General features: G+C 35.1%; 2 protein-coding genes across 2 annotated transcripts in view; both read right to left on the reverse strand.

The window, feature by feature from the left end:
• Positions 1-9,502: 9,502 nt before the first annotated feature.
• Positions 9,503-18,731, reverse strand: part of LOC311087322 (uncharacterized protein) — a 49,426-nt gene continuing 40,197 nt past the window's right edge. The window contains exons 9-11 of the mRNA XM_084120648.1: positions 10,626-10,804; positions 10,015-10,157; positions 9,503-9,704 (exon numbers count right to left, since the gene is read on the reverse strand). Of these exons, the coding sequence (XP_083976774.1) occupies positions 9,536-9,704; positions 10,015-10,157; positions 10,626-10,804 (491 nt within the window). The 3' untranslated portion in view covers positions 9,503-9,535. The remainder of the gene's footprint in view (positions 9,705-10,014; positions 10,158-10,625; positions 10,805-18,731) is intronic.
• LOC311087337 (uncharacterized protein) lies at positions 12,816-18,039 on the reverse strand. The gene is made up of 5 exons (XM_084120677.1): positions 17,919-18,039; positions 17,701-17,782; positions 15,225-15,407; positions 14,890-15,027; positions 12,816-13,817 (listed from the first exon to the last, which is right to left on the reverse strand). Exons 2-5 carry the CDS (start codon positions 17,777-17,779, stop codon positions 13,495-13,497), a joined length of 723 nt encoding a protein of 240 aa, XP_083976803.1. The 5' UTR covers positions 17,780-17,782; positions 17,919-18,039; the 3' UTR covers positions 12,816-13,494.

Genomic DNA, 18,731 nt, shown 5'->3' on the forward strand with positions numbered 1-18,731 from the left:
TATGAATATTAATGAGTAGGGGTGTGACGAGATGTCGTGCCACGAGATCTCGCGAGACTAAAATGTGACGAGATTTCTCGTCGAGTGAAAAGCTATGGCCATATGGCAAGCCCTTTTAACATTTAAAAGCTAATTTTGACTATACGGAATTAACATTAAAGATATCAACAATGTCTTTCTGACTAGTCGTAATTACATTTTGGATAGTTGGAATTGTCATTCAAGATATCTGTAACGTATTTGTGACTAGTCGAAACGACAGATAGAGATATCTGTAATTACAGATATCTGCAGTGACGTCATTGAAAACGACATTCAACTCGTCACACATCTTAAATGACAGATATCCATTTCTCCTCCCCGCAATCAAAGAAGAAGTGGGTTCATTTCCTTATTTCTATGAATGGAAGAAGAAAGAAGCAGTCATGGCGTTGGCTGTAATCGAAAAAAACACCAGAAAATGTTTTTTATACAAATAAAAAAAGATTATATACAATATTTTATATACAAAAAAAAATGCTATGTTTATGATCATGCTTAAAATTACGTACCGTATTTTCCGGACTATAAGTCGCTCCGGAGTATAAGTCGCATCAGTCAAAAAATGCGTCATGAAGAGGAAAAAAACATATATAAGTCGCACTGGAGTATAAGTCGCATTTATTTAGAAATTTATTTCACAAAATCCAAGACCAAGAACAGACATTTAATCTGGAAAGGCAAGTTATTCAACTACACAGTAGCACACAGAACAACAGGCTGAGTAGGTGTCCGGTATGTTAACGCAACACATTAACAGTTATTCAGCTACACAATAGCATAAAAAAACATATACCTGGGAGGCTGAATAGGCTAAATTAACATAAGCCAGGGAGTCCAACAAGCAAGTTACCAGTAAACAAGTTCACCAAGCTCCCGCGATCTCATTCCACATCACTGAATCCATTGAATTTTCTTCATATGGTGTCGCTTCTGAATAACTCCGCCAACTAGAGCGCCCTCTCGCGGCTGTAGACGGTAATGTTTTCTCTTGGTTCATCTCAGTCTGAATTAATTTTGATATATAAGTCGCACCTGAATATAAGTCGCAGGACCAGCCAAACTATGAAAAAAAGTGCGACTTATAGTCCGGAAAATACGGTAGGTTATTGTTGCCGTAAGATTTATGCGTGAAAGAGATTCATACTAATTCACTTTAATAAAGATGCTGACCAGTGATGGGAATAACGGCGTTATAAATAAACGGCGTTACTAACGGCGTTATTTTTTTCAGTAACGAGTAATCAAACTAATTACTGTTTCCTCAGTTACAACGCCGTTACCGTTACTGTCAATAAAAATGTGGCGTTACTATAATTGAGCTCACTGAAGCGGTTTTCATCCGAGTAGGCTCTCTCTCAGCCATAGGAGCTGCAAAGTTTTTCCTCTGGGGTGTGTGTGTGTTTATGAGGCGCCGGACTGGACAAAGCGAGGCGAACACCGCGAGTGTGCTCGACAGTGCGCGAGAGAGACCGATTGTGTCCGAGAACGTGCTCGACAGTGCGCGAGAGAGACCGAGTGTGTCCGAGAACGCGCTCGACAGTGCGCGACAGAGACCGAATGTGTCAGAGCAACGAGCATAAATACTTTATTTATAAATAAATTACAAATTTCAGCATTAGAATAATCTCTGTAGCATATTGGTATCATATGCAATGTTTTAATTAGTTTATATAGCCTAACATAAACTCCAAAATAACCTGCAGGGAACGTTCAAACATAGGGCTATTTGTTTGACCGGTTGTGAACACGTGCGGCAAACACGACTAGAATTTGGCTAAAATAACCTCTGATGATGACGTTCTCTGTAGGTTATAAAAATAAACCCCCAAAATATCATATTTTATTATTATTATTTATGTTGGTACATTGTTCAGTATTATATTGAGAGCACTTTTTGTTAAACTTAATATTGTGAGGAAGAAAATACTTCAAGTAGGATATACAGAATGTCTACCAGTTGTAAAGGTGTGTGAGTTTTATCATTTTAATTATATGCACTAGTGTATGTGTAGGCTATATTTTCTATTACTATTTATTTATTTTTGGTACATTTCTTAAGAAGCATGATTTATTTTTAGACTTATTTGTTGGCCAGTTGTGGTCTGTGCAATAAATATTAATCTAAACCATCTATTGTGTTTTGTTGTTCCATATAGTAATTTTTTAATATTTAAGTTAATAGGTGTCTCTCACATTGTCCCACAGCAACATTAAAATAGTGTAGATTAGTGTACAAAGTTTTATAATAATAAGATGTTCTATTTAGTGTCCATTTAATTCATTTAACATTTCATATTGGGGGTATCCAAGAAATTTCTTATATTTAAACTTTTTTTTTTTTTTTTTTAAGGAACGCAATAGTTATTTCCCTGGTAATTAGTTACTTTTGTAATGATGTAATTCAGTTACTAACGCAGTTACTTTTTGTGAGAAGTAACTAGTAACTATAACTAATTACTTTTTTAAAGTAACTTACCCAACACTGATGCTGACATGCATGCTATTCTTGCCATGTAAGTACAATAACATTAACTTCCTTAGATGAGAAAAAAAAGTTCTTAGTTCAGATTAGTTCTTATTTTTTATTTTATTTTTTCAGTTTGAAACAGTATCTAACAGCATTAAAAAGACGATTAAAAACTCTGGTTGCTCCGACATGGTGCTAATCAGTGCTAATTACAAGTTAACAGGTTCTATGTGATTTGAATGATTAGAATAACAACGCTCCCGCCTAAAGTGTGATGCGGGCCTAATTTGCATACAGATATCTGCAACGTCATTTGGCCTAATCAAAACTCTAATTCAAGATATCTGTAATTACATTTTGACTAGGTAGAATGAAAGTTACAGATATCTCAAATTTCAGATATCTCTAATCAAAATTAATTTCAAGATTTCTATAACTTGATAATAGATATCTACAATTAAATTGACTATCCCTAACTCCAGTTTGAGATATCTACAACGTCATTTCGCCTAGTCAAAACTTAATTTAAGATATCTGAAAAGGAGCATGTAGATATCTTGAATTGAGGTGAATTAAAGATATCTTGAACTGGAGTTATGACTAGTCAGAATCAATTGTAGATATCTCAAACTGGAATTACAGATATCTACAAGATATCCGTAATTCACATAGTGGATATCTGCAACTGAATTGTAGATATCTGTAATGATAAACCCCATACAAATGAATGGCAAAAGTGACGTAATTTGTCCTAGGAAGAATGTCTTTGTGGATATCTGAAATTACAATTATGGATAGGAAGAATGTCTTTGTGGATATCTGAAATGTTCTTTTTGACTAGGCAAAACTGAATTACAGATATCTGCAACACATATCCAGTCTAGCTGTTAAATGTTAAAATGGCTTGCCATATATCCTACATGTGTTTAAATGTTAAAAGGGCGACAAAACTATTACAGATATCAAAAATTGATTACTTACAATATTATACTAATATCTATGGCAAGCCATTTTAACATTTAAAAGTTAAGTTTGACTATCCGGAATTAACATTGTAGATATCACCAACGTCTTTCTGACTAGTCATAATTACATTTTGGATAGTTGGAATTGTCATTCAAGATATCTATAACGTAATTGTGACTAGTCGAAACGACAGATAGAGATATCTGTAATGCAGTTTTGACTAGGCGAAACTGAATTACAGATATCTGCAATGACGTCATTGAAAACGACATTCAATTCGTCACACATCTTAAATGACAATTGCAGATATCTGTAATTCAGTTTTGCCTAGTCAGAATGAAAGTTAAAGATATCTCAAACGTCATTATGACTAGTGCAAATTATTGTGCATGACGTGCTCTAATTTAGATATCCATAAATACGTAATTTACCCTCCCCATCATAATCAAAGAAGAAGTGGGTTAATTTCCTTATTTCTATGAATAGAAGAAGAAAGCAGTCATGGCGTTGGCTGTAATCGAAAAAACCACCAGAAAATGGCATGAAATTCAACAAGCCCTCACACAGGGGATTTGTGGAGAGAGAGAACGTCGTTCTATTGAACAGTGTGAAAGAAATCTCGGAAGAATTGAGCATTTGCTATCACCAGACAAAAACAATGAACTCAAAAGCAGTTTGGCTCAACTGAAAACTCGAATAAACGCAAATTTCCATGCTGGGGAAGACAGATGTTTCTCTGTCAGGCGCATTAGATCAGGTGAGTCTGTTTATCACTGCATTCATGTATTATCATTGCATTAACGTTAAAGGGGAAATCCGGCAGTTTTAAACATCTAGCCTATTGCTTTTCGCGGCTCACCCATAGACAGTAGAAGGGTTCACCGCGGGAGCTCAGGAAGCAACAACAAAAAAACGACAAAGAATTATCTGACCTATCTGGTTAGCTATGGCTAGCTAGTGATGTTATGTTACATATGACACTGAAGAAGCTTCAAAGCGCGTATCGAGTACGCAGCACAATTTCTCATGAAGCTCTGTGCCGGAGTGCGTATAGTTTTCAGAGAAACACGTGATTCGAAAAAAGAAGCTTCACTTTCTTTCCAGTCACGTGAATGCTTCACTTTGCGTGTCGGAATGTTTGAACCTAGACCACTACTCTACAGGTTTTTTTGAAGTTTAAGTCCATTTACTAACATTTTTTTGTTACATAATCATATTCTTCTGCCATAAACAATATAGAAACCATACAATAATTAGACCACCATTTACTTGCATCAAGCAACTCTGTTGTTATTTTTATAATTAGTATTAATATAATTGTTATATAATGTATTGCCACACTTATATATGTGAATTATATTATCAGAAAACTGAACATTTGGCCTTGTCAGTCTTTTATTTGTGCTTAACCCTCAGATGGTCTTCGGGGTCCATTGGACCCCAAATGACTTTTGCTTGAATTCATTTTTTTTTTGCTCTTTTTCCAAATGGTATGAAACTTCCTACGGCTCTCAACACTTTCTAGATCTACAAATTTTTTTTAAATTGGAATGTTATCTGTTTTTATGTAGGCGTGACAAAAATAGTGACACTCGTGGTCTTTGGGGTCTATTGGACCCCAGACAATAACATTTAATTTTGTAATAGAACAATAGTTTTTTTTTTTTTTTACAAATATAATTTTACTCTGTTTATTAATGTTTTTACTCAACATTTGTGCAGTTTTTGGAGGATTTATGATATATTTTAAATATCTATAAATAAATAATTTTTTATTTATCATTGGACTCAAAATAGACAAAATTCATCATCAAAATCAGAACTTATCAGAATCAGGAAATTATCATGCTCACATACGCGCACACACACACACACACACACACACACACACACACACACACACACACACACACATAGAGGAATACAATATACAGGAATAGGCCTACAGACTATAAAAAAAAAATTTCTTATCATTTGTAAAATAAAATAATCTAAAATGCAGAACCACCACAAAAATAAATTGGTAACACTAAGACGCATTGAAAATGTACACACACACACACACACACACACACACACACACACACACACACACACACACACACAGGACTACATTCTCTTTGTAACATGTTGTTCAGGTTTGATTCTAATCCCCAGGTGAAAAAGACGTACTATTAAATATATAAAAAATGTACTTGAGTATGTTTTTAGTACAATACAAATATACTTTAATGCATTTTTAATACATTTAACAGTACGTCTTTTTCACCTGGGTCATAATGTAACATTATTGAAAAACTTGTTTTTTTCAGTACAAAAAAATGCTAAACTTTGACAAAAAGTATTTTATTTTTGTTATAATTGTGATTTTATAATATTTAGATATGAATCCAACTGAACTGAAACATTTGAAACTATATCTTTCAGTAATTCAAATAGCATATGGCATAGTGGAGCTCTATAGCCATCTAGTGGTTAAAGTGATTGTTGAGTAAAAACATTAATAAACAGTAAAATTATATTTGTTTTAAAAAAAAAACTATTGTTCTGTTACAAAATTAAATGTTATTGTCTGGGGTCCAATAGACCCCAAAGACTGGTAATGTCACTTTTTTTGAAGACCATCAGAGGGTTAATGGATAAAACAACGGCGCTGCATATGGCTATACTAATTAGCAATAATTATTTATATTTATTAACGTGTTTATTTGTGCAATCATTAAATGTATCAGCAATAAATACTGTATTTTTGCTATTCCACAAGTCTCTCCATTTCCAGTGTAGCCTACTGGCCTATTCATTAACAATATGCAATTTCAATGCATGTATGAGAATTGGTATGATGATATATACTATAAAATTTAAATTACAAAAAAATAAACAGTCCAATGCTGCTTAAACACTTAAACTTAGTTGACTTTTTCTTTTTGTAGGGAGAAGAGGCCGACCAGCCATTGATGTTACCAGAGAACACTGAACATTGAATTTCTGCTGAAGCAAGGCCATACAATTTCAAAAACTGCTGAAATACTGGGATGCTCCTCATCATTTCTGTACAAGAAGTCAAAGTTGTTGGGTATACCTGTTAGAAGTATGCTGTCTGCAATAGATGAACAACATGTGAGGCAACTTCAGAGCCAATATCCTAATTCTGGAAATGAGGTAATTGGAGGTCTTTATCTTTAGGCTGTATTTAATTCACATTTGTGTGCCATTGTTTTGTGAATATCATGTCAATTTAGATCTTTTCACAAATCTGTTGCAGATGATAATAGCCCTGTTGCGTGCACAGGGTGTGCTTGTTACACGGTCCAGGGTGTGTGAGATGTTGACACGGGTCAATCCTACTGCTGCTGCAAGGAGATGGAGCCAGACATGGAGCAAGACGTGTTTATCATGTACCTTACCCCAATAGTTTGTGGTACATTGATGGGGACATGCGTCTCATAAGGTTATTATTACCAGACTTGTCATGTTTTTTAATATTTTGAAAAGAACTTCAGCAAGTTTTTAAAAAAATGGAGTTTACAGCTATATTGTTTGCAGACTACTGTCAATAGTATCATCATTTTCAAGTAATATTTGTTTTTCAACCTTTCCAGATGGGGCTTTGTGATTCATGGTGCAATTGATGAATGAGATTTAAATGTTGAACTCAATGTATGAAATATGTGAAACATCTTAAGGTTTAAATGGAATATTAATCAATAGACAAGACTTGAAAATGCATGAAAAAGAAATTCAATGAATCCTTGGAAAAGTGGAGAAAGATCTAACTATTTTGAATGGGATTGAAAAGATGAATAAAAAAAAGATGAATAAACTGGTAATGTATGAAAAAAGATTGAATGTTTAATGGCTTGAATGGGCTTAACTGCCAAAAATTCCTTTACATCAATCCATTAGTCACATTACTGGGGAATCCGTCCAACCAAAGGATAGAACGTTTGTGGAGGGATGTATTTTTACACGTGCTACAATCATTCTACAGCATGTTCTACAGTCTTGAAGATTCTGAACTGCTTGATCCCAGCAATGACCTTCACAAAGTTTCACTCAGCATAGTTCAACATGGCATTGAGTCTTTGCCCACATCTGAAAATTAAGAAATCCCAGCTGTAACTGTTGAACAGCCTCAAATTAACCTTACTCCTCAGCAAATGGAAACGGTTTCCCATGCTATTGACCATATTACAGATTTGAAGATTAAGTTTCAGGTTTGTTGTGCAGAAATTGCTAATGTTTTGATAAACTAGTGTTGCAGATTAGAGTGTGTTATAAAGAATGTCATTCTTTTGTAATATTTTAATATGTAAAAGTTTTAACTACAAGAATGCTCTGTTGAAGAATTAATAGATGCTTAGATGCTAACATTGAAAAAAAAAGATTTTCTATGAAAAGCTGGTGTACAAGTGAGAGAAATAAAGCTAGCGCAAGTTCTGCCAGGGAGACTCAATCATTTACGTCACTAATTGCCTCTTCAACTACCCATTCATTTTCTTGCTGTAGCATAAAAGGGCAGCACTTACTCATATCTGAGTCCGCAGATGCTGTTGCTCCAGCCACCACCTTCCTCCCCACCACCACTAAGACGGATCTTCTCCTCCATCCCCCCCCATCACGACCACCCAGGTGTCCACCATCACCATCCCCAACATCACTAAATGGGCTCTCCTCTCCAACCTGAAGTCTTCAAGACGCCCTCCCTTCCATCCACCCCACCACCACCAGATGGCCCCCTTCATCGCCTCGGGGGGTGAGCGGCGCCCCTGCCTTCATCTTCAGTCAGCAGTCGCTGATTCAATACCCCTGGAATTCGAGTCATGAACGGGGCCTCCGCCAAAGAATTTGATTGCTTGCTGAGCTCATTAATAAATGTCTATGCTACAGCATTAATTCTCCCGAGTCTTTCTGGCAGAACCTGAACAAACAGTTAAAAATGAGCAATGTAACACTGTTTTTCCACAATAAACACGAACATGCATAATGCAGAACAATGCATTTTATTTTGCAATGGATGCACATCTCAAACATATTTGACTTCAAGGTGCTTCTTAAATGGAAATTTAAATTTATAAAAGCTGTACTCAGTTGTAACTGTACCTATAATTACTTTGTGTCAAAAGGTAGGCTAATATTAAAGCTTAAAGCATGAGACTTCTGTAAGTCAAATCATTGACAACATTTTATTTTATTGCTGAACTATTCCTTTAAAAGAGGAAAAATGAACATTCTTTTTTTAACCATTTCAGGCAACACCAAAATATGGGCTCTGCATGATTCCCTCTGTCATGTAGCTCTTGAACATTTCATATTCTGTGTGTATCGGCAGTCGTAGTATAATGAGGCAAGTATTGGCCTCTGGAAAGATTTCCCTGTCTTGATGGAGGAACTCTATTTCTGGGCGGTGGGGGAAACCCAGAGGTGGCACTGTGGAGGCTCCAGTGGCAAACTCCATTATCATCTCAAGAGTGACTCCATCAGTCTCTCCCTCTGCAAAATATATGTACAGAAAAATCACAAACCTCAAAAGACTAACCTAAAATGTGTGGTACATGCAGTTCTTTGACAGCGATATTTTTATCTAAACAGAATAAGCCAGCCTGTCTAATTATGACTACATCTAGCTGCATGGTTTCTATATTTTGTTATACTTTTTCACTTCAAACACTTGTTTTCTTTAAATCTAAGTCACTGTTTTTATTAATCACTGTTTATAGAGGACCAATAGCATAAAACAAATACAAATGACACATTACAAGAGAAATAAAAGCTACATAAAGTAGCGTTAGCATTCTAGCTATTAATTTAACTGCTCCTTTAAATGTGTCCTGCTCATAATGAATATAATATAAATATTTACTGTAATTGTAATGATTCAGGACAAGGCACAAATACAATTTGGAAAATGGATTTAAGTATTCACTCATTATACTGTAGAAATTTTAAACATGTTGAATTTTTTTTTTTTTTTACATGGCATACCTTTAACATTACATAAAAACATCTCAAACCTTCAACATTGATCAACCAGTCCCTCCAGTAGCATATGGTCTGGTTTTACTTTGCCCTTCTGTTGCTGCCTTGTGGGGAAAAGTTCACATAAAAAAGACTGCAGAGGTCCTTTGCTTGAAGGGGCCTCTGCTCATTGACGAACATGTCATTAAAAAGTGCAGGATATTTCTGCATCTCTTCCAGCAAACCAAGAGTTTGCAACCCTTCTGAAAACCTGCATAAACATAGCAGTCAATGGAAGTTTCAAGCTGATGATAGTTATGTTGTCAAAAAGTAAAGGCTTAATTTACTTCACCCAAAAATTTTTTTGATTCTGTCATTAATTACTCAGGTCAACCCGTAAGACCTTCATATACTGTATGTTTTCAACACAAAAGGTGTTCTATCATGACAAATCTCAGGAGATGTTAGCATGGTAGTATCTTTATTTGTGTTCTGGAAGTTAACTAAAGTCCTGGGGTGTGGGTGAATAATTAACAACAGAATTTCAATATTTGGGCAGACTAACCCTGTAAATCACTTACTGGTCCAAGGCAGCTCGCAGTCTCCCATTCACAAAGAACTCTGCAGCTGACTGGACAAGAGAGTTCCTTTCTGTCAAGTGTGATATATATCTCAAGGCACCAATGATACTTAAGCTGTCTGCTGCTTCTGCAATGGCCTGTATCTAAAACAGTTGCGAAAAAAGAATGAAACTGTTAAGCAAAGAGAAACGTTCGGCCTGATGGTGGAAAAGCAGCTCCAGATGCCCTGTGTTCTGTATGACACTGATGCCTGCTCAAGCAACATGTACCCATTAACTGTTTTTAAATGTACTTTGAAAGCTGTAGCTCACAATTATGGTAAGGGGCATTACATTTCTGACACACACTTGTGGGTGTTTGGTCAATCACAATGCACTGGGTCAGCTGACCAATCAGAGCAGATGGAAGGAGGGGCTTTGTAGAAAACGCCACATTTGAGAGAGGCTGGGCATAGAGGAGCTAAAATAATGCACTGCATATGAAAAATAATGGGGGTTTTTTAACGTTGAAGCATGTCAACACATTTTCCAAATACACAAAATAATGATCTTTAATAATAGCATCATATAACACCTTTAAACAATTATTTAAATTCTCAAACATCTCTGTACCTTGATTAGTTGCTCCCTCAATGTATGATCTCCAACCTCATCCACTGAGGCAGAGGATGTTGGCATGCCACAGATCTGCTGAAAAAGCCTTTCGGAGAAGAAATGTGGGCCAACTCCTCCATGGACGACACACATAGCAATCATCTTCCCCACTGATGCATACAACCTATTCTCCAAAGCTAAAGTAAAACAGAAGAAATATTGATGTCAGAAATTCCTACAGAACCATTATAAATACTTTTTTAATATTCAAGTTAATATTTTACCCCTCAGTCACTCCTGGCTTAATTTTTGTTATTAGAATTCAGGAGATCTGATCATAATTGGACAATTTTAAATGCAGGTGAAAACAGGACTGTCATCCTTACATTCTACATTTCTAATGTAACTGAGGAAACAAACACATTTTTTAAACAGATTCATCTTTTTGACTCTTTGTTGGTCTCATCTTTGTCCAAATTCTTTTTTCTTAGAATTGCATAATATGAACTAACAACTGCAAGTTATATACTCAAAATTGTGTACTATAAAGTCATGACTGTGAGATATAAACTTTATAAGTCAACTCTATAAGCTTTATAATCACAATTGCAAGTTTATATCCCATAATTCTGAGGAAAAAAAAAAATTGCACAATTGGGAGCAAAAAGTCAGAATTGTTAGATAAAAAGTCAGTTACCTTTTTTATTTTGTGGCAGCTTCCACAAAAACATCTTTGCATATGAAACAGTTATATACACATGTGTAACTATTGAATACTTTTACAAATTTTTATTATAACAGCTGTATAGATTAACAAAGTGTGTAGATTATAGGATTATATTTAGATCTACCCTCATCACCTGAAAGGTTGCAGGAAAGAGCACTGAGCATTAATCAAGTGAATGCAGTGATCTCATCTTTGCAACATGATTTCTGCATTCTCACAAAATCATTTTATCATAACTAATAGCGCAAACTATTAGTTGTAAATAGCATGAGACTACAGTGTAGCACTGTCATTATAACGGACATTTTACGAGTCTGGATTCAATAAAACCCTTTACTGGACTACCAAGTTAGATATTATTTCTGAAACAAGCAGAATGTTTTAATAGTACAATGTGAAACTTTTTTTTAAATTATTTAACCTTTATTTACCCAGGTAAGCACATTGAGAACACTTTCTCATTTACAATGGCGACCTGGCCAAGATAAAAGCGTCGAGGTACAAAAGTTACACATGTAATTACAAGACAAAACAGATCAAACATTTACAAATTTATACAAGTAGTACAAAAGGTGTCAATATATTGAGGTAATGATTATTAAATAAAACGGCGTTGCTCTATGCCATACAATCAATAGACGAAATAAATATAGAGGTCTAATAAGAGGTAATATTGTCGAGTACAAATTGAATATGCTTAAAACAATATGAAAAGTGGGTAACCCTTCCTTTTACAGTCCCCTAATTACTAGGTATTTACCTGGTAAATATATGGTAAGTTATAGTTGGTTATTGGTAATTACCACAGGTAACAAGTATGTAAATGCAGAGAAACTACAAACTAAGTACTAAGTATTTACCTGGTAAGCATATGGTAAATTATAGTATTTTAGTGTGTAATTACTTAAGGTGATTAGTATGCAATTACAGAGAAACTACCAGGGAAAAAAACACCACTGTTAAATATCAACTCAACAAAGTACTGTGTACTTGTTACCTGTTTAGGTTGGTAATAACTCAGATTTAATTGTGTACTTCCTCAGAATGTAGGCAGCCAATTTTTAGAAACACCTCCAGTATTACCCATCAATTCAAGTTAGGTTTGTAGTTATCCTAGGGTTATGTTGATAACAGTCCATGTTTATTTATTACTATCTTGAAATTAAGACGGTAGTTTCCAATAAATTACCTTGTCTTACGTAGTTGTTGTTCATTGATACACCCATTTATAGAGGGTTTATCAAATAATTTACCTTACACTTACCTGGTAACTACCCCGCAGGAACAGTTTTCCCTAATGTCATGGCACATCTTAAATACTGGGTATGTTCTTGCAGATGTTTTTACAATTTACTCATTAAGTAAAGTGCAACTGTACTGTAAAATGAAGCCTTGTTTATTTCCATGGTATTACCGGAATTGTACCATATAATCTGATCATTCCCTTTTCCATATAGTCACATTTTTTTTTACCTCGTATGTCCTGCAACGTTACCAAGGAAAACATGACAATTTACTCGGTAAGTAAAGTGCAACTGTACTGTAAAATGAAGCCTTGTTTATTTCCATGGTATTTCTGGAATTGTACCATATAACCAGATCATTCCCTTTTACATAGTCACTTTTTTTTCTTTTTTTTTTACCTCGTATGTCCTGCAACGTTACCAAGGAAAACATGACAATTTACTCAGTAAGTAAAGTGCAACTGTACTGTAAAAGGAAGCCTTGCTTATTTGGATGGTATTACCAGACTCTTACCACATCCTTTGCTACTGCTTAAACATTTTTGAAATCACAAACTTTTACCATCTGTGTTCTGCAACTTAACTAAAACATTCTCAGTAAATAAAGTGAAACTGTACTGTAAAAGGAAGCCTTTTTATTTCCATTGAATTACTGGGATCTTACCCTATAATCTGTAATAGCTACAGTTACTGTGTAAATCAACAGTATTTACTCAGTAAGTAAACTGAAAATATACCGTAAAAAGAAGCTATCTTTTACATGGTATCACAAAGTATTTAAATAAAGAAATATTTACAAACTTAAATCATATTAACAACCCTTAATAGAAACAGTAGAAACTGGGTTCAAAGAAACACAGAACCCTTAACAATGTGCAAAAGTGGGCATTAACAATAAGGACAGCAGTGTGGCCTCTCACTTTCTAAATTTATATTTAATGGGGAGCAGGTCTGAATCTTCTTTCATTTTTTTTATTTTTTCCCCAAGAGGATTGTTGCCCTCTAAGAAGGCCTTGCAGGTTTTTGCATAATTGCCTACAGTGTCCTCCTCCTTGAACACTGGCAGCGGCCCGAAGTTTTCACCTTCTGCAGCAATCACAATTTCAGCAATGACAGCAGTCAACGTGATCGTGTTCCGGTCCATGTCCAATGTTATGCAGCTGAGGCTCATGCTCCTGGTGCGTCTAAACTCTTTTAAGACAGCACGGTACCTATGCACAATGTCCTCTGGACTCTGAACTACAAGACAGATCATAAAACCACATTAAAACATTACATCATAACCACACAAAAATACAGCTTTGATTATATAAAACAGGACAATCAGGCATTAGGTGAATAACCTGAAGCGATCTAGTGCCTTCACAACTCTTCTGTAACATCAATAACGTATTCCAATAAAACACATAACTGATTCATAATTGGCCCAGACTTGAATATGGTAGCTGTATATGGAGTTGTGGATTGTTTGTTGGCAGTAACCTTAGCCTTATGCTTGTAACATTGAAAATAACATTCTTATATTAAGAAAATGTCATATGTACACTGTAAAAAATTATCGTGATTTTAACGATAAAAGACTGTAAAAATGCTACAGTGAAAAACTGTTAATTGGTTAACAGAAAGTTTCCGTACTATATACAGTAAATAACTGTGATAGATCTAATGGTACATTTAATGTAATTTTACTGTAAAATACCATTAAATTTACAGTTTTTGAAAGTGAAAAAGAACAACTCATTGTATAATTTACAGTGAAAAAACGTAAATTGACATTCTCACAATTCCCTGCGTGACACTTCACATTTGATCTATTTTTGTTAAAATAACTATGTTTCTTCATAGTTTTCTTAGTTTGTTCTAATCAGTTATGTACATTAGGGTTTTATGTTACATGTGTGTTACCATGATGGTGTTTAATGTTTGTGTGAATGACACTGCAGCTTTTATTATATATTAGTATTACATTTCTTGTGGAAGAGCTGCTTGTGATGAGCTTTGATTGATCATGTGACTCTCATCACTGCTGTGATTGTTGGTTATCAGTGTATTACAATGGCACAAAACAGATATTAATACTTCAATAGGACGTTAAATTCACATTATATCAGATAATGAATTACGGTTTATTACTGTAAATTTTAAGTTAAGTCTGTAAAACCAATAAAGTTGCTACCGTATTTTTGAAGGTAAAGTACTGGCAACCACAGCTGCCGTTTTTTTACCGTAAAAATCACGGTTTAATTTTTTACAGTGTACATACAAATGTAATTTAGTTGTGAGCCTTCTTTTTTCAAATTATACAAGTCACCTCTTTTTCCAAATGCTGCATGGGTTTTCTTGTTCTTCTTCTGCTTTCTCTTCCTCTTCCCTCTTTCAGAAGAGGAGTCTGACTCAGAGTCAGATGTTGAAGAGTCTGAAGAATCCATAACCCTCTTTTTGTGGGACCCTTAAACAGAGTAACAACAAATTGAAAGTAATTAAGTGTTCTCAGTGTTGAAAAAATCATCTTCTTGTAGTATATTTCTCTTATTCATTTGCATAATGTGGGGATATCAATAAACGCAAAATAACAAACAACTAGAATAATTATGCATGTGGTAAAAGCTTTCTGTGCTGGTTATGGGAGGACCACAGTCTGGATACCTTTTGAAGTTGTTGAGGGTCCAGTCTTTACTGGGTTGAGAGTTTTCTCCCTAAGGAAATCCCGCTCCTCTTTTAGAAGCCGGTTCTCCTCTTTTAGAAGCCGGTTCTCCTCTTTCAGTAATTTAAAATCCTCCCGGAACTTATCCATGGTTGGAGCAGTGGCTTTCTGTTGAATCTCTACAACTATAATAGATGCAAACAGAAATATATTTAATGTTTAAGTATTTATTTTTCATTTTAAATGAAAATACTTTCATTATTAATCTTAGTTAATATTAATTTCAACATTTACTAATATGTTATTACAATCAAAGGTTGTATTTGTTAACATTAGTTAATGCACTGTAAACTAACATGAACAGCTTTATTTTTATTAACTAACATTAACAGAGATTAATAAATACTGTAACAAATGTATTGCTCATTGTTAGTTTGTTAGTTAATACATTAACTAATTTTAACTAATGAACCTTATTGTAAAGTGTTACCATCATAACTTGTTCTATTTCAATTCCACCGCAGAGCTTTGTAGTAATCAGGCGTCCATATGGGAACGGCCTTTAATTCCTCTTGCACAAAACTAATATAGGCTACTATGAAACAGTTTATTTATTTCAAACAGAATATTATTTCTATAAAAACACATTCGGACTTAACGAGCGCTTCAAAGGTAACGGGAGTCACTTTTTTCTCCTTTTCATCTCTTGTACCATGCAGGTTACACCAGTAAATCTATAAGAATTAGGGGCTCGTTGTTTCCGTTAAATGAACTGAACGATTGAATTGTAGAGAATCTAACTGATCTAAGGATGTGTAGCATGTCCATACTGACATATTGATCATATGTTTAAACATTAATATTTGTATTAACGATCTAAGCAGCTTAGAAGCAGCTATAGTGGGCGACCCTGCAGGGTTTTAGAGGTTTGCACCCTGTAATTTGTGCTTTAAACTGTAATGTTACAACAGGGCCGGCCCTAACCAATTTGCTGCCCTAGGCAAGATTTTACCTGGTGCCCCATGCATCACAGCCCATTTCACCCCGTCATCGTGTTCATGATTTTAGCCTATATATATATATATACACACACACATTACAGCGTAAACACAAATAGCAAGAGCATTGCATCTAGCATTCAAGTCATGTCCCCTTTTTTTATAGCGCTTTTAACAATACAGATTTTATTTCAAGGCAGCTCTACAGTGAAAACAGGAAATAATGCAACACAGTTTGCTTCTCCTGTACAGCAGATCTAGAAGGTGTCATAAGTTCAGTGATGGTTTATTTTTGTTGTAAAAAAGTTATTTAGTTAATTTATATAGCTTCTCTGGATAAAACAGTGATGTCATCGTCCATTTGCCTATTCCGCCTAACTTATGCCGCGGGCTGGCCCTGCTGTTACAACCCACATGGGTAACACTTTACAATAATAGTACATGAATTATCATGTACTAATACCTGAATTAATAATTACTTTACTATGAACTAATGATGAGTTAAGACATGTACTAATGAGGAACTAACCTTAACTACGACATGAGTCATATGAATTCCTGCATGAATATACCATCTTAACTACACGTTAGTACATGCTTGTTAATTAATGTATTAATTAACATTTCGGGGTAAACTAAATCAAACTTGCTCTAGAAAATGGACACATTTAGTGTCCCAAAAGAAGAGCAAGAACCCTAACTGACTAACATCCGACTGCATTATGATATAAAGACAGTAAACCAATCCATAAAATAACCACATAAATAACCATCATCTGTGCTAACACTAATATTAATTTTGAAAATTGCATCTGCATGTTAGTGTAGGTATTTCACTCTTGATGGCAGCAGTGGAATCACTTAAAACAGAATGAGATTAAATCGTTTTTAATGATGAATGCATCATTGTGTGTTCAATGAGTAAGGTTAAATGTAAACATTGCAAGACATCTAGTGTCATTCACTGATGTTTGTGACAGTTGCTGGTGTCAAATTTATGAACAATTTTACATTGTGCCCTTTTAGTACATCTTTCTTCTGATCTGGAACATGTTTGATTTAGTTTAAACCCGAAATGTTAATTAATACATTAATTAACAAGCATGTACTAACGTGTAGTTAAGATGGTATATTCATGCAGGAATTCATGTGACTCATGTCGTAGTTAAGGTTAGTTCCTCATTAGTACATGTCTTAACTCATCATTAGTTCATAGTAAAGTAATTATTAATTCAGGTATTAGTACATGATTATTCGTGTATAGGCTGCAAATTTTGCTGACGTTAGCCTGATACTAACTTAACGTTATGCTAGCAAATAAACGAGTTTTTGCAGAGCTGTGATTGAGCAATCCCACTAACTGTAAAAAACGTACAGTTAAAAACACAACTTGTAAGAGTGACGATTGGTGGCACACTAAACATTTGATTTGGCTCATTAAATTCTTTACTAACGTTATGTAATATTAAGTTAACGTTACCTTCATTATCCGACTGCAGCGGCTCATCTGGGGGGCTTCTGCTCTTATTGGTTCGTCTGGTAACTCGCGTCCTTGGCATGATCTGTATTTAAAAATATTGAATATGATTTAAAAAAAAAACAATAAAAATATCATAACTAAAACATAAGTTATTTGTCTGAAATTAGCACCTGGGATATAACCACAGACTGAAGGATGTGTAACCCGATATAACGTACCTTCTCACAGTTCAGCGCTCTTTCGGCAGCCACCGTCGATTGTCAGACTCTTCCGGTTTGACGCAGTTTCCGATCTTTCCGCGGGCATTTGCTTCAGTGATCGCGGTGCCACGGAAGTGTGAGTGGAATCAATTTATACATATCTATAATATACATGTCAAATTTAAGAGACTTTGCCGGATGGTTAAAACACAGACACGTTAGTACTACAGCTGCATCTAATGTTACGTCTCTTACCCAGATAGCAATTACATTTGGGCCACATGTGGGTATTATCTGGCACATATGGCCTAGATGTGGCATGGCTGAACAGATATGGGCCAAATCGTAGCCATATTTGTTTTGCCATAACTTTAAAATCTGCGGGAAATGCTGTCTTGGTTCACAACTTATTTTGAGGTATATGGCCCAGATAACAACGAACACATGAGGACCATATGTGGTTGAGCTATGGCACACAGTGAGAAACACCGACTTGTGGTAAACATTTGGCTTATACGTGGAAAAACACAGGAATCCTGAAATCAAGTGCGGCAAACATCCGCCGTTCCACACCTCAGGTTGCTCTGCATCTTCCCTCCTATTGGTGGAGAGACTACGGCGCGAGTTTTTTTTTTTTTTACTACGGCGCGAGTTTGACTGAGACGCTGGGCAGCTGACGCCATTTACTCTGCTTTCCTCACGACTGTGTACATTCAGGTTAGGTAAGTGATGTTTTGGCATTTTAAAGTCATATAAATGAAATATGCAGCATTATTTGTCAATATTGCATGTTATTATGCGTTTAGTTATTCGTTCCATCGAGGAAGGGGT

The sequence above is a fragment of the Abramis brama genome, assembly GCF_963993115.1.
Source record: "Abramis brama genome assembly, chromosome: 7".
NCBI lineage: Eukaryota > Metazoa > Chordata > Actinopteri > Cypriniformes > Leuciscidae > Abramis > Abramis brama.

Bases quoted from the DNA above. Each gene is read 5' to 3' on its own strand.
- LOC311087337 (XM_084120677.1), bottom strand. From the start codon at position 17,779: ATGCCAAGGACGCGAGTTACCAGACGAACCAATAAGAGCAGAAGCCCC. The intron at 15,408-17,700 runs GTAACGTTAACT...CATCTATTATAG, and splicing joins GCTGCAGTCGGATAATGAAG to TTGTAGAGATTCAACAGAAA. The intron at 13,818-14,889 runs GTGACTTGTATA...TCTGTCTTGTAG, and splicing joins TGCAGCATTTGGAAAAAGAG to TTCAGAGTCCAGAGGACATT.